Below are 27,726 nucleotides of genomic sequence, written 5' to 3'. Positions count from 1 at the left end.
CCATTCTTCTGTAGGTGGATATCCAGTTATCCCAGCATCATTTGCTGAAAGGACTTATCTCTTCCTCATTGAACAGTCTTGGCACCCTTGTCAAAAACCAAGTGACCATAAACATACGGGTTTACTTCTAAACTTGCAACTCTTTCTTTTTCCCCTGTTCTACTGAGACATAACTGACCCAGTGAACTCTCAATTCTGATCCATGATCTATCCTTATGCCAGTACCACACTGTCTTGACTACTGTTGCTTTGTAGTAAATTTTGAAACTGGGAAGGGAATCAACTTTGTCGTTCTTTCTCAGGATTGTTTTGGCTCTTCTGGGTCCCTTGAGCTTTTTTATTATTATTTTTTTAAAGTAGAGGTTAGTTTTAAAAAAATACAGCATTCTCTTCTATAAAGCTGACTCATCTTTGTATTTGATTCCACCAAGCTGTAAGCTCTGACACACTGCTCTATTTCTGGAACTTAGAATGGTATTTGGCATACAGTAAGAGAGCTCAACCAATGCTTGAACTAACGAGGGCATGAAGGAATGAATGAACAAATCAAAGAACTCTCACACTGAATATACAGTTCTTATCCTCTCTTGAGGGAAGTTCCTCGAGGGAAGGACCGCAACTTAGGATTCTTTGCCTCTACCCTTGGCACCCAGGACACTCGATAAATGCTTGGTAGCTGCTGCATCGTAGGGACTGTGGCCCATTCATTCATTCAAGGCACCTCTGCTTACTGTTCATTGAGCACAAAGCAGTTATGCCACTGGTTGGTTACTCTTTTTTAATAACAGTTTTATTGAGAAATAATTCACATATCATACAATTCACCCATTTTAAAGTGTACAGTTTAGTGGGTTTCAGTGTATTTACAGAGTTGTGCAACTATCGCTACTATCTAACTTTAGAAAATTCTCATCACCCCCAAAAGGAACTCCTTATGCATTGGCAGTCATTCCCCATTTCCTCCCAAGGCCCTTTATCTACCAGCAACCATCAATCTACTGTCTGTCTCGATAGGTTTCCCTATTCTGGACATTTCATATCAAAGCACTCACACAATACGTGGTCTTTCGTGGCTTCTTTTGCTGACCACGTTTTCAAGGTTCACCCATGTTGTAGCATGTATCAGTACCTCACTCCTTTGTATGACTGAATTATATCACGTGGTATGGATCTACTACCTGATGCTGTTGGTTGTAAACAGCTTCTATGGCCCAAAGGAAGGAGACCAAGGGAGCATGCTGGGAAGCAGGGGCCATAGATTTATAGGAAAGTCTGACCCTGACTTTGTGGGCTGTTCAAATCAGCTTAGGGTGTTCTTTGGGCTCCCATCAGAACCCCAACCCCCATGGTGCTTACACTACTACCAGATTGAAAAACTGAATCGGGCGTGAGATGGCTCCTCTCAGGAGGGTGAATCACAGGACTATGAAGAGCACTTTATTTCAGCATCAGCTAACATCCACTGACCCTTTCTGGGCTCCAGTCACTAAGTGCTTCAGATGCATCATTTTATTTTTAACCCTCTCAACCCTGTGAACTAGGAACTGTTATGATCCCCACTCTACAGGTGAGCAAGGAAAGCCTGGTAGGGTTAGGTAACTTGCCCAAGCACACAACCAGGGAGTGCCAGAGCCTCAGACTGAATCCAAAGCCCACAGTCATAACCATTTGGTAAAACTGCCTCCTAGACAGACCTCGGGGACAAGGATCCCCAAGGACGGCATCAGAGCGAGACTTCAGCACATCAGGAACGGCTATACTTCTTTTGGGGGGCTCTTCAACATCCAGGACTCCCTGTAGCTTTTGGTTTGTTTTGTTTTAGTGAAGATAATGAGAACTCAGGCTGGTAAACAACTCGAAAGCACTTGTGAATAGGGAAATAAGAGGCAGAAAAGCGAATGCTGTACTAGGATGAAATCATGGGTGTTCTTAATTTTGATTCAATGTTTTTATTTAATTTATTTACTATCTTAATGTTTAAATAAACAATTTATTTATTTCACATTTTACACTGGCTTTTTTCATCATAATTTTAAAAAAATAGCATGGGAAACTTTTCAGTTGCCAGCCCAGTCAAAAGTCTCACTTTCTACTTAACCGAAGGCCTAAAGTAAAAGCAGGTTCTTGTGCTCAAGTTCCAGGTGCTGGCGGGGAAGTCCTGCTTATTGGGGTCAGGGTCAACACAGAGTGGGAGAGCTTCAGCTCCCCACGCAGGAAGGGGCAGCTTCCACGCAGCACCCCGCAGGACCCACGCTTGAACTTTTCCACGCAGGATAAGTGAAAATGACCTCAGCTGCCTGTAGCTCCAGGAGGAATAGGCATGGGGCTGGCCCACACTTCTGCAGCTCTGCAAAGACCCCTGCCCCATCCCAGCACCCCCCATGGTTTGCCCATCCCAGCTCTCCACTGCTTCTTTTTTAACAAGCACAGGTCAACAGGGTGAGCAGAGAGTTAGGGTCAGAAAAGGTGACCAGAAAAGGTGTCCTTAAGATGTCAGGACAACACTAAATACTGGATACTCCACACACCCGCAAGTGGGAGTTGATGGACATGAAGGGGGCCTTTCCCTGAAGGCAGGTTACAAGGGGTGCAAGCCCAATGCAACCCCTGATCCTTCCCAGAGAAGGGACGCTGGTTCCAGGGTGGGTTTGTGATTGCTAAAAGAAGTGGCAATTGGCACCTCTTCTGAAAATCACATTTGCAGCTCAGGAAACACGGAACAAATATTAACTCACCTCCTCAGTTTATGGACAAGGAAGCTCCAACCAAACCAGCTGAATGACTTGCTCATAGTCACACCTACAGTAAGCCCAGGGCCCCTCCCTTTTCTTAGTCATGCTTATACTTGCAAGTACTGTGATGCTCATTATTTTTTATGTGTATGTCTTACTGCCTCAGTTGGATGATAAGCAACTTGAAGGCAAGGGCATTTTAACACGCTCGCCTCCCTCCCCCAGTACTGAGGCTTGCGGCTGCTAGTTCAAACTGCCCGGGTCAGACACACGGCCTGTTCTCTGCTGGGCAAAGGACACCAAGGAATGGCTTCTGGTAAGGGCAATAAGATTTCTGGTAAACTTTGTTGGCTGTCTAGCATCTCTTTAGATGACTACCCTCCTCCCTGGTTTTGGTCCATGAGGTTGGGGGTGGGGCTGACCCCCTGCTCCAGCTCCAGGGAGACCACTGTGTGATCCAGGAGCGTCCAGTCATCCATCTTGGCCATCATGATTGGCTCAGGATGGGCACATGACCCAAGTCAGCCAATCACTGCCCTCTCCACGACCATCACTGGGATCACCAGCTCTGAGGTGAGGTGTCAGCTAGGGCTGCCAAGGTAAGGGAGAGGTGGCCTACAAATGAAGCCAACACAAAGACCACAAGGACAGAAAGAATAAGAGGCAGGTGAGTCCTGGATACAGAAGCCAACTTACAACTAGACTTCCCAGTTATATGAACCTAGAATTTTCCCTTTTTTGCTTTTACAAATTTGGGTTAGATTTCTTTCAGGTTCAAGCAGATGGCTCCCAAGTTCACTCTTCTTTATGAGAGAACGAGTTCCCCAAATAGCTACTGCCCTCCATAACAACAGGCATCTACTAGCCCCTTTCCTCTCAGGTTGGCGCCCCGACTGAGAGCTGCAGTGTCCCATCACCCCTCTGCAGAGGGGCCAGAGCTGCCGTCTGCGGGCTCATCCACGTTCTGTGGGGTGTCAGGATGGGGGTGAGACAGCCTGCCTTTGCATCCCCCTTCTCTCTGCCTCCTCCCCCTGTAACATCACAGGGATGCCAGTGAATTCTCAAAAACTCGGGATCCTTGCTCCAGGGCTGGACCTACACATTCAGGCCTGATGGGTGGGGGCGCCTCTGACTGGCTGCATCAGTTGGAAAGGGCCTTCCCAAAGAATTCCTGCAAAGCCAGTTATTAAGTTACGATAATGATGAGAAGGACAATGACCCACTGTGACTCTTACGGTGGTCTGCAGTTTCCAGAGCACTTTCATCTGATCCTCTTGACAGCCTTTGAGGCAGGCAGGGCAGGAATTATCACGCCCCCTTTACAGATGAGGAAATGGGGGCTTAGAGAAGTTAAGTGACTTCTCCAGGGTCACACAGATAATAAGCAGCAGAGCCAGAGATTCCTCCGGTGTGCAGAGTTCTAATTTTATTTTTTTTCCTTCAATTTCAAGTTCAGCTTCTTTTCCCAGTGGTGGACTTCCCTCCAACTTCCTCTTCAAATCTTTGGCCTCAACGTTCCTTCCTGCCACTGGTGCCTCCTACTCGCGCCTTTCCCATTTCCACTGAAGCCAGGAGAACCACTCTTCCAGAGAAGGTTCATTAAGCAAAATATCTGAAGGGCCCTGGCAACTCTCCACTTTCTAATGACAGCCATTATTACCAGCAAATAATGAAAACAAACATGGGGACAGATGTCTCTCTCGAGTCCAGGCTGCACTGGAATACAAGGCAAACAAAACTCCGCTTTCATGAGATGCCTACCTTTGCCCTGCTCAATGAACGAATTCCGCACACGAGACACAGAGGCACGCCCTCCTGCCTGCCCCCCACCACCCGAGGAGAGTTCCACAGCTTCGTCAGAAACCCCACGTGAACGCCAGACACGCGGAGATTTCACAGACAGATCATCCAATCACCTCGCCAGGTAAGAAAACTGGGAGAAAGGTAAGTGACCAGCTCAAATGCCGTGGGAAAAGCAAGGAAATATTTTCCTTCTCTCTGCGGGAAGGTAGAACTATCTGGATTTGCGGCCAAAAAATTAACTGTGACCACACTGCAATTCAAAAATTTTTTAACTTAGCCTTTGGGTAAAGAGCATGCTAGAAATCATGAAGCAGAAACAAGGAAATATTCAACTCAATTTACCCTCAAAAAGCTTACATCCTAACTGATATTTCCAATATTTCCAATTTTTAGTAATAAAGGAGAAGAAAGGGGAGGTTTCACAATGAGACGGGGTGAGCGGCTGCTGGACGGGCAGCTACCCTCGGAGACGGTGCAGCTCTGAGGACTTCTCGAACCTCTGTCTAGCCAAGCCACCAGAGGAAAAAAGGCCTCAAAAGCTTCCTTCTTTTATTTATTATTCATACATTCCCTACTCCTAAAAGGATATGCAGCAGCTAAAAGCCACTTTAGGGTTTAAAAAGAAGTTAATGTATAGATTACAGAAGAGCAATTAAAGAAAAATCAGTGCCCGTAAAAAACGTCTAAAGGAGAAAAAATGAATAAAAATGGGCTGATACATTACCAGAAAATCAGCCGAGTTTCAAAACTCTGAGACCGGTCCACCAGGGACAAGGTCAGCAGGAGAGGAAAGGTTTGTTTCTCCCTCTGACTTGGAAGTCACATTAACACCAGCCAGCACAGGCATCTCTCCACCTCAGAGAGTCCAATGCATCCTTCAGTGGTTTGGGATTAGCACTAATTCTGTCGCTGACTAATTATACAGCTGAAGCAGTGATTAATGTTTCAAAAAGGGAACAGCACCATGGTTCACTATGAAGGAGACCCACATTCTGATCCAGGGGACCTCCAGGTTCTTGGCTGATAAAGGAGTGCAGGGGAGGCGAAGGTGGAGGCACTTTTGTCACAAAGGGGCAGGGACTGGACTGGGGTCCGGCAACCGAGGCATTGGTATCAATGTCAACGTCTGTGTGGGGCTGTAGGGACCATTCCAAGGCACATAAACTGAGCCTATCCACGAATACTAGGAACAGCCATTTGGGAAAAAGGCTATAAGGTGTTTTATGGGTTGCACTGGGTCCCCCCAAAAGATAATGTGACCTTATTTGGAAATAGGGTCTTTGCAGAGGTAATCAAGTTAAGATGAGGTCATTAATATGGGTCCTAATCTGAGTGGAATCCTTATAAGAGGAAAACGCCATGTGAAGACAGAGACCGGCAGGGAGAACGCCATGTGACGACGGAGGCAGAGATTGGAGAGATGCAGCTGCAAGCCCAGAAACACCAAGGACTGACAGCCACCACCAGAAGCTACAAAAGCCAAGGAAGGAGTCTGTCCAGAGTCTCAGGGAGCACAGCCCTGCTGACACCTTGATTTTGGACTTCTAGCTTCCAGAACTATGAGACAGCACATTCTTGTTTTTCAAAGCCACTCAGTCTACAGTACTCGTTACAGCAGCCTTAGAAACTAGCACAGGGTAGAAGAAACAATAGTCACAGGGGAGCAGGGAGGGCTGGGGGCAGGGGGTGGGGGCACTGAGCTCAGGTGGGCAGACCCAGGCCCTGTGCAAAGGAGGACCAGCCTTTGTCGTTCAGGGTTTCACCTCCTCTACCTCTTCCTCCTCCTGTTCTCAACACGGCTCTGTGCTCCTGAGGCCCTAGCCCTTTGGCCCCGTCCGCAACAGAGAAAAGAGGCTCAAAAGAGGCCTGGGGCCCAGGCTGCTGGATCCAGTTCCACAAACCTTAGGACAGTGTTTCCCAACATGGGCGTATTACCACATATGTCATCACACTTAAGACACCACCGACTGTGAGACACAGCACTATTTTACGTAACATGAAGAAAGAAAAAATGCTGCCAATGATAACTTTAAGATGCAATTATTGTACAATGCAGTGCTGATTTCAGAAGTATTCAAATAACAAAGTGTCTCAAAATAGATGAAATATGGCAACAGATATTGGGGGAAAAGATCAAACAGGCTTGGGGAAAAGGCAGGTAGCCGGGTTAAAGAGGTTTCTTTCCCACAGGACTGCTCAGGACCTTTGGCATCTTGGTGTCTGTTACGATTCTCTAACGGGGTTGCAGAACGTTGTTTTTTCCCAAATGAGTCTGAGTTCTCGGCCTTGCTTTGAAGAAAAGTAGCTGATGAGGGCAAATGGCTAGATTACTAAGGTACATGGATCACAATTTGAGACTCTCAACCCGAGTAATGGTTAGGAAAGAGCAAGGGAGAGCACTCCCTGCCCACATGCGGCCGCAGAACGGGACCTGGCTTGAGGGCAGGGTTCGCAAGAAAAGGGAAGGCATCTCCTCCCCGATGTGTCAGCCTGGGCCAGCCGCAGAGGATCAGGTGCCCCGCAGGCATCAGGTGTCCTTCTGAGCTGTCCCAAGCAGAGAGGGAGCAGGGGCCCTCGGGGGCTGCCCACACCCACCTCCCCTCTGGGTCCTCTTCTCTCCACTGGCAGCAGGCACAGCCACACATCTCCTACAGAACTCTGCTGATCCTGGAAAGGCTCAAATGCTCCTGGATGTGGGTGCCATCCAGGCCTGGGAAAGCAGGAGGGAACGACACTGCCAGAGACAACAGAAGAAACCCAGGGTGCACCACAGTCTCGTGCCAGATCCTCGTTGGTAGTTATTAAAACTCACCTGCTGGTCACCAAGGCCTCAAGGAACACAAAAGCACGGAGGCGGAGTCTATTTTAAATAGTCAAGAGACATGAGAGATATAAACGCCAATGTATATGGCCCCCCGTGGCCACAGAGTACACAGAATCTCATGCAGGACTTCTAGAGGCCGGCTGCAGGCACAGACGACTTCCCCAGGTGGCCAGTCAGCTCCAACAAGCCATGCATTTCCCCATCTTTCGTGAGCATCAGCTGCAACAGCTGCAGTTTTCCTGATGTCCATTTTGCAGGCTGCATACCAGATGCCCTAAATCGCGGCTTTCAACAAGCCTCCAGAACAAGGAGGAAACAGCGGGAGTGTACTAGGTCCCCACCCACAGCGCGCATGCTCACACCCTAAGACAAACTTGCCTGCCTCATAATCTCTCTCCCTCTCCCACATGCAGCAGCTGAACCTCAGTGTGAAGCCCAGAACACAGCTCAGAGTGGGATTTCTTGAGTGTGCCAAGCTGGGGGCGGCCAGGACCCACCCCTGAAAACTACTAACTCTGGGTCAGCCAGACAGAACAGCCTCCACTAAGCAGGCCAGGCTGTGCCCTCTCAGTCTCCACTCTGCCAAGTATAGGGACTGAGGCCTCTCCTCTGGGGAAGGGGTACTGACAATCCTCAGGGAGCCCCCAACTCCTCACTGTGGGCCATGAGCCACAGATGCAGACCAACAGGATAATTTTGTTTTTCTTTTTTTTTAAAAGATTTTATTTTTTTCCTTTTTCTCCCCAAAGCCCCCCAGTACATAGTTACATAGTTGGATATTCTTCGTTGTGGGTCCTTCTAGTTGTGGCATGTGGGACGCTGCCTCACCGTGGTTTGATGAGCAGTGCCATGTCCGCGCCCAGGATTCGAACCAATGAAACACTGGGCCAGCTGCAGCAGAGTGTGTAAACTTAACCACTCGGCCACAGGGCCAGCCCCAATTTTCTGTTTTTCAATTCCACCTCCCTTTGCCATTTCTCTGCTTTGGCGGCTACCTATTAGCACCTATGAACTTTGTTCAAATGAGGACTTAAACCTCTCCTCTGAGTCCAAGACCCACCTGGCCACTAGGCTACTTATCTAGAGTACTGAAGGGAGGCCTCAGTGCCCTGATGGAGAGATTCTTCTAAAATGAACTCTTCATTTGTTCTGGAGCCTTTCATATTCTGGAGACATAAGAGTAACTCATACAGCATCTGTTAAGATCCATAAACACTAACACTTTCTTATCACAAGCCACTAGACAGGCCAATAAAGGCAGGTCAGCCTTGTCGAACCATGGTATGCCCAGTGCCCGGCACATGGTCGATTCTCGATAGACATACGTTGGATGTAAGGATGGATGATAGACAGATGATGGATGGATGGACAATGGATGGATGGATGGGAGTACAGATGGATGGAATGGTGAATAAATGGATGAGTGGATGAGCGAATGAATGAATGAACAAAGGGATGAATGAACGAAAGTTGGAAGAGAAAGTTCACAGAGCATTCAACCATCAGAGCCCAATCTCTAGGTGAGAGACTCACCTGAACCATCAGGAATAGACCTTACAAATGTTGGCAACATCTTGACTGTGGCTGTCGGATTAAAATCCCGAGAGAGGCCATTCTTCATTTCCTTCTTGAAACGAGTCATGATATCCATCAGAGTTTCATCAGAGAGCCGCATGGTATAGAGATACTTGTCAATCTAGGGGAAAGATGAGAAGGAAGGAAAGTGAGGCCAAGACCCATGAAGGCCATTTCAGCTCAAGTCTGGCTGGAGGAGGACAGGGCAGGGTGAGGTGCCTGCCTGCCTAAGCTCCCATGGGCACTGGAATACCTACGCTGGCACATCATGCAATGGGAGGTCATTCAACTGCCATCAACCCTGTCACTCAGAGCAGACTTGCAAATGCTCTGAGCCCTAGTTCCTCCCCTGTAAAATGAACCAGACATCTCCAAGGTCCCTCCCAACCCTCAAACACTATATGGAAGCTGCCCTTTGAGCCCCAAGCACATGCCAGAGGCATCTTAAGCCTCTACATGACTCTGTCCCTCTGTGAGAGGTGCCTGGCTCATCCTCACATAGACGGTGGTGCCACAAAGGTTAAGAAGGAGGGCTCCAGAGCCAGTCACCTAGGGTTCAAATCCTAGCCCTATCCCTTAGTAGCTGTGTGAATTTCAGTTTTCTCAACTGAAAAACTGAGATGATAAATAGGGCCTAACTCACATAATGCTGTAAGATCAAATGAGATGGAGAAGCACTTGGAACACAGAAAGTGCTCAATAAACATCAGCTATTATTACCAACATGAGACAGTGGTGCTGGTGGGTTTCCTTGGGCATGACTTCCAGGTAGATGGAAATGGTGGCCAAAGGGCTGAAACCTTTCAGAACATATGGCAGCAGGCCCAGAGCACAGAGACCTCAACCCCACTACCCCAGAAGGTATGGGACAGCCCGTGTGCCAGGGCCAATGTGCCCACACTTCCAAGTCAGATCACTTCCCGCCTCCAAAGGATTGATCTAACCTGCTCCCCTTCCTGAGTTCCCCATTCTCAAGGAACCCAGGCTCCTAACCTCAGGCCCCCTGGGTTGTCATTGGTTGTTCTTCCTTCATATATCTTTCCATTTATTCTCTCAAAAAGTATTTACTGGGCACCTACTATGTGCCTGGCTCTGGGCTAGACATCTGTTCTCATGGAGTTCACTGGAAGTCTCTTTGTCTCACCATTCTTTCTTTGCTACTCCTTGACTTAGGAAGTCTTGGTAACCATGCACCTGGATTCTGGATTCCTGATGGCTGATTCACTCACTCTAATGGTTTTCCATGTTCAATTTCTCTCCCTTCCAACCCATCCTCTACATATACCACTGACACATTCACCTTCTTAAACAGCAACCCTGGTCAATCTATGCCCCTGTTCAAAGCTTTGCAATGCCTCTCCATGTCCAAGGCAACTACACTCTGCAGATGTGGCTCCATGCTCTCTGAACTCCTGCCAAACCACCTCTACCATTCCTGGTAGGTGCCAGGGCTTTCTTACTGCAATGTCCTTCCTTCCCCTCCCAGCTATCCAAATCTCACCTACCCTTCAAGTTCAGATCAAATGTCACCTCCTCTTGCAGATGTCCAAGTTCCTCAGGCTGGAGATAACCCCTCCCTCAGCACTAATCTCTTGGCGTGGTCCAGCATGCATCACGGCTTTCTGCACCTGTCACCTTGACAGTGTCTGCACCCTCAGCTCACAGTGCCTCATATGCAGCTCTGCACACAGAAGGCTCCCAGTGGCCGGAGGAACAGATTTAAGAGCCAATGAGGCTGAAAAGACCTTTTCACTAGTTTGCTTCTGAGAATGGCATCTCGTGCTCACTTTTCAGGTGGCGGGAAATGTCCTGACTCAAGAACATGAAGTCCCCAGTCCTACGTCATTTCTGCATATCTTGGTCCTTGGGCAGCCTTTTCACTCTGCTCTCCATGCCTCATTTCCCCCCGGCCCTGCCTGTCTCCTGCCTCACAGATAATCAGGGCTCTGGCAGGAGTCCCCCAGTGCCCTCTGCGGCCAGACAACCCTGCACTGCCAGCCCTGCCAAATCTCTCCTACCGCAACCACCTTTCCCTTTCCCCTTGGTAACAGAGCAACACAAAGAAGGGCAATCAGAAACCACTGAGAACTGAAATAGAAATTGCCAGAATCACAGCAGGAGGAGGAGACACACTCTGTTCTACCCCCAAGGCTGGCAGGACAGGATCAGCAGTCTTTGCGGCCATGGTGCCCACAGTCTGACGGCAGAGAGGTAGTCACAATACAAGTGTGCCTGAGTGGCCACAGGAGAACATGGGGGGCTACTGAGTGCAGGCCAGAGAAGGCTTCTTGGCGGGGTGATGTCAGCGTACATCCAGGCACAAGCAAGAGCATGTGTGAAGGCCAAAGGCAAGCAGGGTGGTTTGTGTGGTGAAGAGAAATAAGTTCAATGTGGATGGAGCAGGCAGTCTAAGAAGGGAGGCATCTGGAAAGACTGTCAGGAGCTTAGTCGTGCAGGGCCTCAGAAACCACGTAAACAAATTTAACCTTGATCTCAAAGCACAGCGAGTCTCGGGATGACTCCAATGAGTATTCAACACTGTTTGTGTTTTAGAAAGATGAAGCCGTGTGCCAGGTAGAGAATGGGTGAGCAGGAGCAAGAGCAAGCAATAATGGTCACACTGAGACTCGAGGCTGTTTGACATGCTTCCGCTGCCACACTCCTCACCCTACACCATGATTATCTGTCTACTGACATGTCCATCTTCTTGATAATGTGTGAGTTCCCCAGGCAAAGGAAATATATCAAACAGACCTTTGGACTCACCAGTTTCCTGGCACAAAAGAGGAATTCAATTAATCCTGGAAGCTGGAATAACACTTTACGATTATATTGTAGTTTACAGTGTATCGAGTGCTTTCACGTGCAGTATGGCATTTAACCTTCAAAACGACCCTGTCAGGGAGATATTCTTAATCTCCATTTCACAGGTGCAGGAACTGAGGCTCCAAGGAGCTAAGTGATCAGTTCAAAGCACATGGCCTGCAAGTCAAATGCTTCCCTTACAAGTGTCCCCATCCCTGGGTGAAGGCCAGTCCCCAACTCTTTACTCTCCCAGTAAAGCTGCTGAGGTTTTCCAGCTAGTCAAGGAGAAGCTTCTAGAAAGAGCAGAGCTCCCCACAGCTCCAGAGTCATCCTGCCTCCTAACTCAAGGTGCAGTTCAGCACAGGGACACTGATCCAAGAAGCCTGATGTTTCAGAGCAGCCAAGCCAAACCCAAACAGAGCCTAGAAGCTCAAACGAGAAGGCAGGCTGGGGACACAGAAGACAACCTGGCCCCTAAGCACCTACATGGGAGGGCGTTCCTCCTCTGCTTCTGATTCATGAATCATTAAGGTACAATCTCTCTCAGAAGAGACACGGAAACTGGGGCCAGAAGGAAGGTACAACCTGGGCAGAGCTGGAACCAAACTAGAGGCCTCCTGGATCTCACGTGAATGAGAATAAGCCGAGGTGAGCCCTTTCCACTGGTCCTCAGGCGCTCAGCAGGGTCTTTTGAACCGGTGTAGATCCTGGGGCCGGGGCTGGGCTGGCCAGGTACCCACCATGCTGACCAGCCAGGCAGGCACCTGCTGCAGGGCTCAGCAGACCCGCACCACGTGGACTGTGGCCCTTGACGCAGCCCAGGAAGCTATGGAACAAAGCTCATGTCAAGAGACACTTGCAGAACACTCCCAGGGGCCCAGAGTACCCAGCACCCCACTGAACAAGGGGCCCATCCACCTGGGAAAGAGGCTGAGAACAGGTAGTGGTGGAGGGAGGGAGGAAGGAAGGGTGTCAGGAAAACCAGCCCTGCCTGTTCGCCCCAGATCTCATTGTGGCTGCACTCTGCAAGAAACTCAGTCACACAGCTGCTATTTCTTACAGAAGCTGGGGCAAGAAGTCCAGGAGAGGAGAGAGGGCAGAGGGACGCAGACCTGGAGAAGACTCACTTCCGGTCTTTGGGGGTCTGGCCAGAGCCTGTGGTCCTTCCGACTTCTCTTTCTGTCCCTCTCTCCACTGCATCTCCATCCTCTCCCCTCTCTCACACACGCACACTCCACAATCCTACTCTCAGGACACTGCCTCCAAATCGCCACTGCTTTGCTGCTCTGGATAAGCGCTGGTGCCCAAAGAACCCCTCCTGTCCCTTCAACTCCCAGCCCCAATTCTGGTGACCGGGAGGGCACAGCACAGCACCTCTTCTGGCGGCTTCAATCTGCATGCCTCAGCCTCTGGGACATCTGTCATAGGATGCGTGTCACAGGACAGAGGCTCCCAGGAATCTGTGAGAGAACCCCCAGGCCCATGAGTGCTCACTCTTGCACACAGTGTCTGACACGAGCATGCAGGACTCTGGTCAGGCTGGGAAGGAAATGGGGAGGTGCCAGGGTCCCAGACACCACATGCCAAGCTGGGTCCTGCTTGGCCAAGGCTGACAAGGGCCCCTGTCTGGGCTCCTGGGCATCTTTCACCATCCCCTGAAGGGAAGAGCCCTTCTCCTGAGGGTGGAAGGCAGGTCTGCTGCACAGGGCGGGCACTGGTGCCCTAATACTCTGCAAATACTTGTCCTGGATTGTCTTTCTTGCAGACCAAGAGGGTCTGGAAGCCCTGAGCAGCTCCAGAAGCTGGAGGCGGCGAGGCAGAAGGAGACGTCAGAAGAGCGAACACAACGGATAAAAACTAGACTACTGGTAGTGAGCACAATGCAGTGTATGCAGAAACTGATAAGATAATAATGTACACCTGAAATTACACAATGTTATAAACCAATATGACCTCAATAAAGTGAAAAAAAAAGAAAGAAGCGAGAACACAGCCTCACCAAGCCCCCTGGCCCAGAGCCATCCAGCTAATGAAAGAACCCAGCGGCCCCACACTGGGCTAAACTCAGACATTTCTGTGCCTGACCCCAGTCCCACCTCCCGCTCCCAACAGAATATGCACAACAAACAATTCAAGACTAGACATGCTCAACTGAACAGGCCAGTCATGGCAGGAGGCACCATAACCACTGGTGACCAGGGCATTTTGACCCCCTGTGGAAGGGCGCACGGCCATGGAAAATCTTCCCTTCCTCTCTCATCCACTGTCCCGTGAGGATCAAGAACAAGGCAGGGCATGAGTGTGACTGAAGCTGCTCGGCGCAGGCCCATAAAATGAACTCCCGAGCCAGGCGCTTCGCTTGCAAAGGACGTCAGAGAGCTGGCAGTGAAGGGTTAAGGACTCTTGCTCAAGGGCCACGCAGTGATTTCAACATCAGATTCACTTCTCCTTCTTAAACTGACTCAGGACAGAACAGATCTGGCTGATTAGCATTGTGTTACTAACAGCGCACCCTTGCAGAGGGCTTTGGCGTTTAGACCCAGGACTTTCACACACACTATTCCATTTGGACGTCACAGAAAGAGATGAAATAAGCTCACGGACGCCAAGTGCCGAGCACGAAGCAGGTGCTTAATATGTTAGTTCCCTTTCTCCCAGCAGACAAACGACCCAGCAAGGTAGGCAGGAAAGATATCATTATCTCTATTTTAGAGGAGAGGAAGTTGAGACCCATGACTCACACAAAGTCACATGGTTTCTAAGTGGCAGCTGGGTCTAGATTCCAGGCCTTCTAACCCCTCATTTTGGGCTTCTCCTTAGGCATTTCCATTCTTTCTCAAAGAAGAAACACCATGGGGAGGGAAGACCACCACGGGGCTGTGGATGAAGAGAGCTGGGTTCTAATCCAAGATCTGTATTTATTAGCTGTGTGACTTCAGTCAACTTACCTAACCTCTCTGAGTCTTGCTTTCTTCATTTTTAAGATAGGAATAATAATACTTTCACCTCAGAGAGCTACTGGGAGAATTTTAATAATGTGCCAAGAACAAAGTAAGCATCAAATATCATTTCCCACCCTCCCATCTAAATGACCACAACGGAGGCCATCACCCTCAGCCCCTGCCTAACTCATAAGCATGTGTCCCTAACTCCTTTTTACCCAGAAAAATGCATTGATTACCAAACATTACTGACCCATCTCGTAGAAGAGAAAACTAAAGGTAGGTGGAAATACGCCTGAAACCACAGCCAATGAAAGATTCTGGCAAAATTTCTCAGAGCTATTTGCACTGTTTTATTAGTTTTCTAAAAAACTATCAGTAAGTTATAATAACAATAAGTAATATACGGTTATTATTTTAAAATATTCAAACAACACACAAATGCATAAAAGTAAAAAGTATGAGTTCTTCCCCAATCTCCCCAGAGACATCCCTGCTAACAGAGCTTTGTGCTCTAGGACGGTTTTCCTACCTAAGCGAAAAAACATACATACAGAGATTGGTTTTTGAATTTTGTTTTACAAAAATGAAATCATAGCAAAAACATTTTCTCCTTTGAAAGCTTAACTCCACCTTCCTCCATTCCTCTGGGAAATGCCTCCAAGACTCAGGCTAACAGTCATGCTTGGATTTCCTCAAGACCCGGCCTGGTTCAGTGAGGGCGCCCAGATGGGCCAATGCAGACCCCAGCATCTGACTCCGGCTTTGCCATCCCGTAGGCACCTCAGTCGTACCATCCAAAATGCGGGTGTGTTCACATGACTCCAACCTGTGAAGGCCTCTCTTCAGCACTTGTACATGCTGGTCTTTAACTATCCCATCCGGAGAAGTACGGCAGGTGTCATCACTTCCACCTCCCCCAGGAAAACTCAGAGGCCAGAGAGGTTCCCGGTCAGTGAGAGAACTGGGGTGGACACCAAGTTCCCCGATTCCTGTTCTCGCACTCCCTCCTCTGTACCTTTCTTGCCCAGGCCAGGGGCCTCCTGGAGCAGGGAGCTGTGGGAACACGAGTGGCACTGATGCCACAGCTCCATCTGCTCCAGAAGCAGCATGTTCCCCTGCCTTGCAGAAAGCATGCCACTCCAGTATGATTTGGGGGAGGCCCTGTTCACCCTCCACCAGCTACAAGTTATCTGATCTGCTGATTTCCCCTTTCACACAATCCTGGGAAGGAAGTTCAAAAGCCACGGTGACCCCAAAGCTCCTGGCCCAACGAGACTCTCCGCTGTGGTGTGAGCCAGCCCACTCCCTCCTCCTGCCCCTTGGCAGCACCCATCCCCTTCCGGTCTGCCTCTGGCTCCTAGGGCTGCCCAGCCCTTCACTGCTGCGGACAGCAGCCCAAGGAGCCTCTGTTTCTGTCCTGCTGAGCACTCCCAGCACGCTCTCGCCTTCCTCAGGCAGCCCCGGGCGCCGAGAGCGGTTCTTCACCCCAAAGGTCCTTCCTCACAGACCCACCGTCGACTCTGCTTGTCTGGCCTGTCAATGGCCCCTTTGGGCCCCGCTCCTTCTTTCTCATCTCCAAACTTACCTTCTCCAAAGGGCGTGCCATGATCCGCCCCCCCAACAGTGGCTGATCCTCTCCTCAGCATCCCCTCAGCCGCTGGTGTCACTACGTAGAAATTAATTTGCCCAGGTGGACCTGTCGCGATGTGAGAGTCTGTCCCAGGCGCTGCAGCAGCACGTGCATGGTCTGCACCTCCAGCTAGACCGTGAGTGCCAGGGGGGCCGTGGCCGTGCCGTCCAGCCCCATGTGTCTGCCTGCTGGGCGGGAAGGCCTCGGGGAGCCTCACCCGGGAGCCTCAGAAGGGTTTGCCGGCTCAGATAAGGCTGGAGACACCTCTTGTGTGAACAGCCCAGCCCTTCTCCAGCACCAGCCCCTCACTGCAGCCTCATGGCGACCTGTGTGGGACCAACAGCCTCTCCGTGAGCACAGAGTGTTCCAGGGGCTCTCCACCGCCTCCTCCCACACCTGCAGCTCGCAGCTGATGCCCAGAGGGACACGAGAGCCCTGTAGAGAATCAGGATTCTCACTCCATTACTGCAGCCTCCCGGACTGCCGAACACTTGCAAGTCACCAGAGGAAATGCATTTGGGAAAAAAACTTCCACCCGAGAGGTTCCTGCGTGGAAGGCGTGTGTGAACATCACAAAGCAGAGAGGACCACTCCAGCGTGCCACAGCACTGTACAGGAGGTTCCCGTTCCCCCCTCTCTTTTTCAAGGGCAGATGGGGCTCTCGGTGCCTCATCTATCATTTTATTTATGCTTTTAAATTGCCAGTTCTGTTTCAGTGAGTGTGGACTAAGCACCTATTAAGCACCAGGGATTGTTCAAACAACACTTCTGTTTACTCCCAAATTGGGAGCTCCATTTGTGATGAGGAAACTGAGATCCGGGGAACCGAGTTGTAGCAGTAAGCGTGCCGCCCCCAAGCTAGGCCCTTAGACCTGCCCTGCTGCAACGTGCACGCTTGTAAGGTGGGCATTATTGACCCCATTTTACACAGGAGGAGCTCGAGCCTGTGCAGTCAAGTGAAAGGCCCGGAGCAGCCAGCAACCAGGGCGGCTCCAGCTATGACTCCACACTCAGGCTCCTTCCCTTATCTCCAGACTCCTCTTGCTAGGAGGACTGCATAAGGCCTTGAGGCCATGCCCAAGGTCCTCCCGGTGACCTGGACACCCACTAATGGGTGATTCCTGGCTGGTGAGAGAGAGAAGCCCTTGCCCAGGACGAGAACAAAGCTGTCACACTGAACTAGCTAAAAATAAAGGAGGCACCCAGTCCCTCATGGGGAACAGAATGGCCCTGGAATGTGGTGGGGCAAGAACAACAGGCTTCATCCTGGGCCTCGAGGTCTGTGGTCAATGGCATGGGCCAAAGCCAGCCTCCAGACTCACAGTCCCCAATATCCCACATACCTCCAGACAAGAGGGAAGAGAGGACCCAAGGGGCAGTTTCGCTTTCACTGTGAGACAACCATACCCTCACGCCATGGGTTGCAAACAGTGCAGGAGTGGGAGCAGGCCTGGCTAGAAATCAAAAGCTCTCAGGCCTCCTTCACCTACACGGACTCCCTCTAAACCCCAGGCAAGTCGCTCCCATCTCTGTGTTACCAGGAAAACTGCCCTCTCGCCCTCACGTGTGGCGGGCACAGGAGCTCCATGGCACTGCGGATTGCGCAGAACACAGGCTTTTCAGAAACTCATGGTGGCAAAGGCAGAATGGCACCCAGGATCGTGGCCCTGGCTCGGGTTCTGGCCGCCTCCCCTCTGCTATCCAGAAAGCTGCATGCCCCACCCTCCTCTCAAGGTGCCTACAGGTGTGTTCTGGGTGAACTCTAGCAACATCTGGCATTTATACAGTTCTCTACACTTTCCAAGTGTTTCCACATCCATTCTCTCACTGGATAAGTGGGCAGATAGTAAGGCAGGAATCATTACCCCATCTGACAGATAAAGAAACTGAGTCCCAGAGACCTTCACAGCCACCTAACAACACGGCTCAAGCTGGAGGCATCCTTTAGAGATAATGGATTCTGGCCTCCTGGTCTGACAGATGAGGAAACTGAGGCTCACAGGAAGCCACAGCTTTAAACACAGAGCACCTCTGTCAAATTCTGAGCCAAAAAATTCAGTCTAGTAGAGCACTATCCAATAGGAATAGAATGCAAGTCACATATGCAATTTTAAATTTTCTAGTAGCCACATTTTTTAAAAAAACAGGTGAAATTAATTTTAATAACACTTTATTTAATCTAGTATATCCAAAATATTATTCCCACATGTAATCAATATTCTAAAAATTAACGAGCTATTTTATGTATCTGTCATACAAAGTCTTCGAAATCCTGTGTGTATTTATATTTAACAGCACCTCTTAAATCAGACTCGCCACATTTCAAGTGCTCAATGGCCACACATGGCTGGTGGCGACTGTTCTGGACAGCACAGCTCTAGCATTCCAGCGGCACGCCCATTATGGGAGCCTTGGGGGATGGTTTCTACTGGGAGGCCATTGCAATGCACTGCTTTGGAAGTCTGAGGCCCTGGACCGCAGACCTGGTTCTGCATGCGTGGCGAGAGCTGCCCACTAGCGTCAGACAGACCTGCGCCCCATCCCAGTCCTACTGCTTTCTGGCCACCAAGATCATGTCAATTCTACTTCCTGAAGCTCGCCTGCCCAATATGTAAGATGCAGGAAGAAATACCTACATCCAAGCTTGCTGGAAGGACTCAAGTAAATCAAGCATATTGACAGTGTTTTGTAAATGGAACAGAACTTTGCAAAGATGAGGTGGTGTCTTTATTACAACCGTGGCTTGAGTCTCCTACTCTACTCACCCCAACCACCCAGAGAGGCTCCTGGAAGACAGGAGTCATCAGAGAAATGAGGTCAGATTGAATAACATGGCTGAAGGCAAACCCCATGTGTCAATCAATCAAGGAAATCAGTGCTCACAGAAATGGCCAGGCAGAGGCTGGGAGAGAATGCCAGAACAATCTCTAGGAGTGGGTATTACAGGGAGCATTAGGGGGTCTTCTTGCAGGTTAAGCATTGCCCTCCCTGGGGGTCCTCCTTTAAATCCAAACAAGGATGGGGGAGGGGGACAAAAGAAAAGGGTACAGGAAGAAATTTGAAAAACAGAGAAAATCTTTAACATTCCACTATAAATGACTTTATTGGGCCAATTTCCTCCCCAAGTGGAGGGCGTTGGTCTACACTGAGCAGCTGGGGGGTGGAGGGGTGAGGAAGTGGGAATGGGCAGGCACAGGCCAGTGTGCCAGTGTCGGGGAGGATGGGGAAGGAGGAAAGATGGAAGTTGGGAACCTGGAGGGTCCTGTGCCAGCGCTGCCCCTCCCCCCAACTCTTTTCCTCCTTGGATGCTTCCCTAAACAGTAAAATGAGAGTTGGATGTGGCGCGGTGGAAAGAACACGGGTTCCTGAGTGAAGGGACTTGGTAGTGTTCCTGTCCCTATCTACCACTTATGAGCTGTGTGGTCCTCGGCAAGTCACTTCACCACTTGAACTGAGGAGCCTCAGTTTCCTCATTTCTAAATGAAGATGAGGCCTTCCTCATGGGGGATAAAAACAGGGGCTCTCCCAGCAATTCCACTCCCACGCATATACCCAAGAGGCATGAAAGCATGTGTCCACACGGGAAAAACATGTACACCAATGTTCATCGCAGCTTTACTCATAACAGCCCCAAAGTGGAAAGAATCCAAATGTCTATCAACTCACAAATGCATAAATGTAAGGTGGTATCGGGATATAACTGAATATTATTCAGTAATAAAAAGGAATGAAGCACTGATACATGCTACAGTGTGGATGAACTTTGAAAACGTCACGCTACGTGAGAGAAACCAGACACAAAGGCCCCATACTGCATGATTCCATTTATATGAAATGTCCAGAAGAGGCAAATCTATAAAAAAACAAAGCAGATTAGCAGTTGCCAGGGGCTGGGTAGAGGGATGAATGTGGAGTGACTGCTTAATGGGTACGGGGTTTCTTTTGGGGGTGATGAAAATGTTCTGGAATTAGGCGGTGGTGATGGTTGTACAACCTTGTGGATGTACCAGAAACCACCGAATTGTGCACTTTGTTGAGTTTTATGGTATATGAATTATATCTCAATTTAAAAAAAGAAAGTGGGGGCTCTGCCATGGGACTTCATGGGTCTGAACACTGGCTCTTTCACTTACTATCTGAACCTCAAGGTCCTTATCCAGAGGGGGAGACCGTGATAGCGCCCACCTCACAGGGGCGTGTGGGCTGGCTGTAATGCCTTCAGCACAGCACCTGGCAGTCGATGCGACAGGCATTACATGCTGGCTTCGATTAGTATTTTTACTGCCAATGATTAAATAAGACCTATGTTAGGAAGTAAACAGGTCCCTCGCAGGCATTCAGCGTGCCCTTCCCTCAAGGTAGCCTCAAGCTCTCAGCGTCCTCGAGCCTGCAATCCAGCACGGAATCAGATGAACATGAGCCGACATTTTCTGCCCCGCACAGCCACCTCTCGCTTGGCTTCCATTTGTGAGGAGCTGAGCTGCAGACTTCACATTTCAGTTTTCCCTTTCACGGGGACACAGCCACGCTCTGCTTCTAGAGAAGAGAGTCCGAGAGAGGCTGCTGGCTTGAGTTTTCTCTAACAGAGCCGGGCACGGTTAGGGGACTGATAAGCCAGCCCTGCCCGGGCTGGATCCACCCAGGAAGAGAGAGGGTGTGTGGGCAAAAGCACACATGAGTGTTTTAATTCCTAGAAAAGTTTTACACATTCACGCTAGAGCACAAGGGGCCAGAGAGAGTCCTCACCAGCCTTTCTCTGCATTTACCCCCTGCCTTAGCACTCCGTAAGCATTTCAGCAGCAGCAGTCAATGGGGCTGGCGCTGCTCACAATGAGAGCTGTCAACTTCACTCAATAATAACTTTGCTTGATAAGGTAAACTAGGAAACGGCTAATTTTAAACTAAGCTCGAATGCTGTAATGTGAATGGAAATGACTGAGAAGAAACAGACTCTTTAAAAATTATCTACTAAAAATGTTTAAAGCTTTGACTGTATCAAGGGTTGGCGTACAATAGAAACATCTACAAACTTCTAATGGGAATGTAAACTGGCATGATCATGGAGGATGGCAATTTGGCAAAGTCTTGAAAATGAGATGATGCACATAACTCCTCCACCCAGCAATTCGAGCTTTAGACACACAGCCTAGAGCCACCTGCATGTGTACTAAAGGAGAGTGTACGAGAAGGATCACTGAGGCCCTGTTTGCAAGCTGAAAAATTAGAAACCCAGATGCCATCAAAAGAATAGATAAATTAATTGTGGTGTAGTCCCACAATGCATGAGCATATAGCAGTTTAAATTGATGAAATAGAGGTATATGGATCAACGTGGGAAAATCCCACATATAGAATGTTGAACTGAAAAAAGCAAGCTGCAGAAGGATACATACAGTACTGCACCGTTTCGGTTAAAACCATATAAAGTAACACTATATACTGGTTATAGAAACAGGATATGTAATAAAAGTATAAAAACATGCATGGAGATGAGAAACACCAAATTCGGGACAAAGGTCACCTCTGGAAGGAGAAATGACTGGATTGAAGACGGGCATAGAAAGGATTTTAGGTACGTCTCTAATGCAATTGTAATTGTCTGTTACCTCTCAAGCAGAGCAGTGGAAACACAGGTATTTGTTATAACTTCAATTTTTTTATGCACCTCAAATATTTCATCTAAAAAATTAACTCATATGTATTGATTTGTGGGGGAGAGAATTAACATACAGATTCCAAGGTAAATCACTAAAATCAACAAAGACAGGTCTTTCTCCTAGAAGAAAGAAAGAGAGAGAGTAAGAAGAGACCTCTGAACTCCATTCCAGGTTTTCTTAAGACCTTGAGAAGGTCACTTATCTCCTCTGGGCCTCAGTCCCTATTTCTAAATGGGGAATACAATCCCTGCCTGCTGTCTGCAGCACCAGAGGCAGGCAGGGGATGCCCGAAGCGGCTGAGACTGGAGGGAGCCCCCCTGGGACACAGAGGGATAACACTTCCCGTCCTGGCAACCTCAGCAAGGTTTGTGAAAGATCAAATGAAAGCATACACACACACACGCACGTGAGTATATCTGTGTATATTGTTAGATGGACAGACAGACATATGGATAGGCATACACACACACATGCATGTGAGTATATTTGTGTGTATTGTTAGATGGACAGACAGACATATGGGTAGGCATACACACACACATAACTGATACCTGATATGACACCCATAAAGAGTTTCAGGATGCTCAGAGATAACCATTAAAAGGAGAGAAAGCAAAACTATATTTTGGTGACTATCCACCTGACTCTCTCTTACAAAGTTTTTTTTTCTTAACCTTTTTTTAAATTGAGGTAATACTGGTTTACAACAGTCTATAAATTTCAGGTGTACATCATTATATTTTGATTTCTGTGTAGATTACACCATCCCCACCACCCACAGACTAACTATCCATCACCGTACACATGTGCCCTATCACCCTTTTTGCCTCCCCCCTCCCCTCTTCCCTTCCGGTAACCACCAATCTAATCTCTGTATCTATGTGTTAGTTTGTCGTTCTTTTCATCTTCTACTTATGAGTGAAATCATCCAGGGTCTGGATAACTTATTTTGCTTAGCATAATACCCTCAAGGTCTGTCCATGTTGTCACAAATGGCAAGATTTCATCTTTTTTGATAGCTGAGTAGTATTCTATTGTGTACCAAAGTTTCTAAGTATAATATTTCCCATTTGTACATCCAGAGCCTGGCTTTGAGCAAGTCCTAAGCTAGTGATTTCCCACTCAAGATCTGACCACTGGCCCCATGTGCTTTCATAGCATTCTACTCTTTGCACTTTTATCGTAAGACAGCAAATAATTACTTACGCTCCATAAGAACAGGGACCATTTCTACCAGGGTTATCGTTGTCACCCCAACTTAGCACAGTATGCTGCACATAATAAAGGACTCAAACATTTTCTGAAGAAATGACTGAGTTCCCTGATCAGATTTGATTCTAAAGGTCCTCGAATCAATAAGGAGGTGCCAGCAATCTAGCCACGACTGCTTCCTGGACACTGCGTCTCCTTATCCAGCACCTCCCCTAGGGCTCCTGGGGCAGGCTCAGAGCTGACTCCAGGGGCTAATTCTGTGGGGCAGGAATACGACTGCAGACACACGGAGTCACGCCTGGTCAGTCGTTTTAGCAGAGAGCTGCCCATGCCTGCTCCAGAAAACAGCAGGAGCGTGGGAGGACCACGCAGTATGGCCAGATGTGAAAGTCCCTCACGCCCACCTACCATCCCAGTTTATTCCCTCACGACAGTTCCAAATTATCAAACCAAATGAAGTGCTGGGGCTTCTCTTGGGGGAGAACTCCTAGGAACATCCAAGGTAGAGGGGACAGGAATTATGAAATGAAGATTCACCAAGCAGTGAGGCTCTCGCTGGATATTTGTATAATACTAAATCAAAAGGTGCCTGAGCCATTTTTCGTAATTTTCTAATGCTCATCTCTCGCACTCCTGAGCAATAGGAAAGGAGATTTTTTAAATGCTTGCTTTTGCAGCTGGGATACACGGGCTCTGAAGAAACAGACCTTGGGTAGCCCTTTAACTGCTCAATATACTTTCCCTTGCCTTCCTGGGCCAAGCACTGGAGGACTCCTGGGTTCAGACCATTGGACAAATCACACCTGTTTGTTCACCTGCTAATGGGAATTACTTAGGGTCAGGGGATCCCACCCAGAGAAAATCCAGTGGGGCTTGCTCACCACCCAGACAACCCTGGAGGAAAGGAAGTCTAGTCTTTCTATAGAGGCTAGGCTGGACCTTGCTGGACTCATCTTCCTTTCCTAAACAAACAGAGCACTATCCAATCCCTCATCCTCCTCCAGGCTCCTAATGGCTAAACTGAGTGGAAGAGGCTGGCGACACGAGAGACATGTTAAAAGTTACTTGGAGGTCAAGGGACCCAGACTCTAGCTGCAGAATTAGCAGACGTCTGGGAATCCGATGAATGGAATCTTTTACAAGCACACACGTGCCTCCTCTTCCTCCTGAAAGCACTAGGAGAGTGAAGGGAAAATATATGTTTTGTGCTTAGTTCAGTCTAACACCAAGACACCCTTTTTACAACACCTCATTAACCAATATTATACAGACGCAATCTGGAAAATGGGGCTCCACACCAAGAAGCCAGACGCTTGCCCTGTTTTAACCCAGGATATATTTATGAGGTTGAATTACTGACATGTCTCATAGGCAATGGGGAGAGAAATGATACCCTTTTTATGATCACTTTTGTGAGCAACCTGGGAAAACCTTTCCTGGCACCATCACCATCTTCCCTCCTCCTACCCGTAGGCCAGAGGGCAAGAAGACAGGGGAGGGTTAGGAGAGGATGCCAGGGCTGTTTCCAGAGCTGCAGAGGCTGCCCAGGGCTGGAGGGCTGAATCATCATGGCTGCCCACTCCAGCAGGTTTAGAGGGGACTGTCCTTACTGGGTCCGCGTCAGGTAGCAGGTAGGGCCCAGATCTTGCAGGAAGAACAAGGCTTGGAGTCCTGCACCCCCACCCCGCCTTGCCCATGGTCAGTGGTGGGTAGGAAGGGCTGGTCTCTAATAAGTCCTGAGTCCCAGGAGAGCAGATGCTGTCCCCCAGCATCTGCTCAGGTCGGGGTTGGGAAAGCTGATTAGGCCATCAGAACAAGTGCCTGCTATGTGCTCAGGAGGCCCAGGAACCTTCCTGGGGACCACACCCACGGCTGGCAGTACCACACAGCCCATCATGCAGGCCAAGGTGATCCCCTGGCAGGAATTCATACACTGCCGCACCAAAAGCAGCATAAGAAGTCCTCAGTGAGGTGAAAGAAGGCCATCTTGTTTTTAAGAATCTCCTTAACCAATAATATCATCTGGCAGAAGCTTTGGTCTCAAGAGCCTCCTCCAGCAAGTTTCTGAGGCCAGAGAAGGGCAGGGCGGGAATGCCAGAAGGCCAGTCTCAGAGGAGGAGGGATTTGAGGACCAACTGATTCAGAAGTCACACTCGGATGCCTACAGGAGCCTGGTGGATAGGATGTGAGTCACACCGCCACAAGGCGTGGAGGGCTCTGGGGCCACACTAGACACTGCGTGTCTGATAAAACAGGTCCCACTGAGTGCAGTCTAAACCTCAACCTAACTCAGCCCCTGGAGGCCACACAGGTGGTGATGGGTGTGGACGCTGGAGGCTTACAAGGTCATCCAGGTCCCCACCCCAGTGTCTACTGTCTTGAGCTACAGAGGGCACTATGTGCAGGGAGAAGGCAGTGAACTCATCCCTGCCTCAAATTCCCCACTGTGAAATGGGAAGAACATCAATGACACACAGCACTACTGAAGAAAACTCACAAAATGCACATGTTGGCCTGACAGCTCTCTGAGCTCAGTGGCCAGAATGAAGCTCCCGGCGTTCCATGGGAGTGAGCACGAGTCCCATGGTTTGACTACGCCAGAGGCACTGGGACTTACAGCTGTGAGAGACTGTGGCAGATTCTCAGGTCTGTCTCCTAACTACCCCACGCTGGTCCCCACTTAGTGCAGGATCCAGGATCCAAGCAGCATCCCCAGGGCCTTTGTCTCAGCACCTCCCCCTCAGCTGACTTCCAGGAGGAGCCCAGGGTCAAGTTCCCAGTAAAGGGAGGCGGAGACCCAGTCCCGCCCAGCCTCTGCCTCTAACTCACTGGGTGACCTTGATAAGGTCACTGCCCTCAGCAGGCCAGTTTCCTATTGTGCCGGAGGAGGCTGTCTTTGGTGGATGGGATGAAAACTGAACATCCTGTGGCTTGCAGGACAGAAAATCGAGGCCTGCAGCTCCAGCCTCTCACCTGTAGGTAGCACTCCCTTGTTTGAACTAAAGTCAGGTTGACTTTGCTAGTCCATCCCAGCTTACCCCAGCAACAATGTCACCCAGGAGGGGTGTGGTGGGTCAGCAGCCTGTGCCAGGCCTGGCTCTGATAAAATGGGCGTCTTTCCTTACAGCCTAGGCTGTTTCTTAAAAACATGGTGGCAAAATTGGCATGAGAGAGAGTTTTAAGACCTGCCAGCGGGCAGTATTTTATGCTAGAGAGACGTCAAAGGCAGCAACACCTCAGGGAGAAGCGTCCATATGCAAGTACACACATGTCACAAGCATGTATCGCAAGGCCTCCACCCGACTCAAAAGACCAGACTCTTATTTGAGCTCCCTGGTCTGGCTGGCTGGAAATTACAGCTTAAGAGAGCAGTCACGTAGAGGAATAAAAAATTCCATTTAGGCATGCCGCTCCGGACCTGAGGCCTCCCGGCAAAGTTTCCGGTGGCCTCCGCTCCCCTCCCCGTTCCGGGAAGCCGGGCGGGTCACTCCGTCCTCAGATTAAGGAGCAACCGCAGCAGCTGGAAGAGCCGGGGTAACAACTTCTGCCGGGTACCCGACGCCCTCCACCGAGAACCCCAAATATGGGATGCCTGGCCTCCCGCCAGCACCCCAGCCTGCTGCGTGCTCACCTCCCCAGCATCTCTACGATCACTCCTCCGCCCACGGCGCTCAGGCGGGCCGGCCCACCCGTCCCCACATGGCCACCTTCCCGCCCGGCCGGGGGGCCCATCTGACATCCACAGCCCGTTTCAAGGACACTGCAGCAAGCAGCCCCGTCTCGGGGGTCTTCACATACACACACACACACAATCCCGGGGAGAATGAAAGGGCGAAGGCTCTCCCCACCGCCCCGCAGTCCAGCCAGTGCTGGCCTGGGGCAAGCTGGGCGCGCGGGAGGATGGAGGCGGCGGCGAGCGGATGCCGAAATGCAACGCTGCGGCCCGAACGCCGGGCGGCGGCGCGGGCGGGGCTCACCTTTTTGATTTGATCATCCTTCAGCTCGGTGAAGTAGTACGCCAGGAGCTGCGCGGCGATCATGCTGGCGGTCGGGGACGCCGGGCGGCAGGCGTGGGACCGGCGTCGGTTTCCCGCAGCTCAGGAGAGCAGTGGTCCTCAGGCGGCTGCTCGGCGGCTCCTCCCCGCCACCCCCCGGCTCCTCCCCTACGGCCGGGGCGCGGCGGCGGCTCGCGCGCTCCCAGTCTCCGCGCTCCCGTCCCCCGGAGGGTGACAGCCGCCAGCCGGCCCACCTCCTCGGCGCCCATTGGCTGCCGCGCGTCTCTGCAGCGCGGCGCGGCGGCCGCTCCCTCCTGCGCCGGAAAGGGGGTGGGCGACGCTGCGAAATCCCCCACCGTCCGGCATCACCCTGCACGTCCCCCACGTAGGGAGCCGGCGCGGAGGCGGGAAGCTCTTTCGGACGCGTACAGTCACGCGTGGCGGCGCCGTGCCCGGGAGCGGCGCAGGCGGGGCGCGGCATGAGGCGCTCGGCAGGGACGAGAGCCCCAAGAGGGCTTGGTGTCGGACGGGCAGCCTCGCGGGGAGCG

At 50.2% G+C, this 27,726-nt stretch overlaps 1 protein-coding gene across 1 annotated transcript in view; it reads right to left on the bottom strand.

Moving 5' to 3' along the window:
• HK1 (hexokinase 1) overlaps positions 1-27,465 on the bottom strand; it is a 66,580-nt gene extending 39,115 nt beyond the window's left edge. The window contains exons 1-2 of the mRNA XM_014862802.3: positions 27,161-27,465; positions 8,893-9,055 (exon numbers count right to left, since the gene is read on the bottom strand). Coding sequence (XP_014718288.1) covers positions 8,893-9,055; positions 27,161-27,223 — 226 coding nt within the window. The 5' untranslated portion in view covers positions 27,224-27,465. The remainder of the gene's footprint in view (positions 1-8,892; positions 9,056-27,160) is intronic.
• Between the last annotated feature and the right edge of the window lie 261 nt (positions 27,466-27,726).

This window comes from Equus asinus, chromosome 2 (genome assembly GCF_041296235.1).
Source record: "Equus asinus isolate D_3611 breed Donkey chromosome 2, EquAss-T2T_v2, whole genome shotgun sequence".
Lineage (NCBI taxonomy): Eukaryota > Metazoa > Chordata > Mammalia > Perissodactyla > Equidae > Equus > Equus asinus.
Note: the sequence above shows the minus strand (reverse complement) of the source record. Positions and strands in the feature narration are given on the sequence as shown.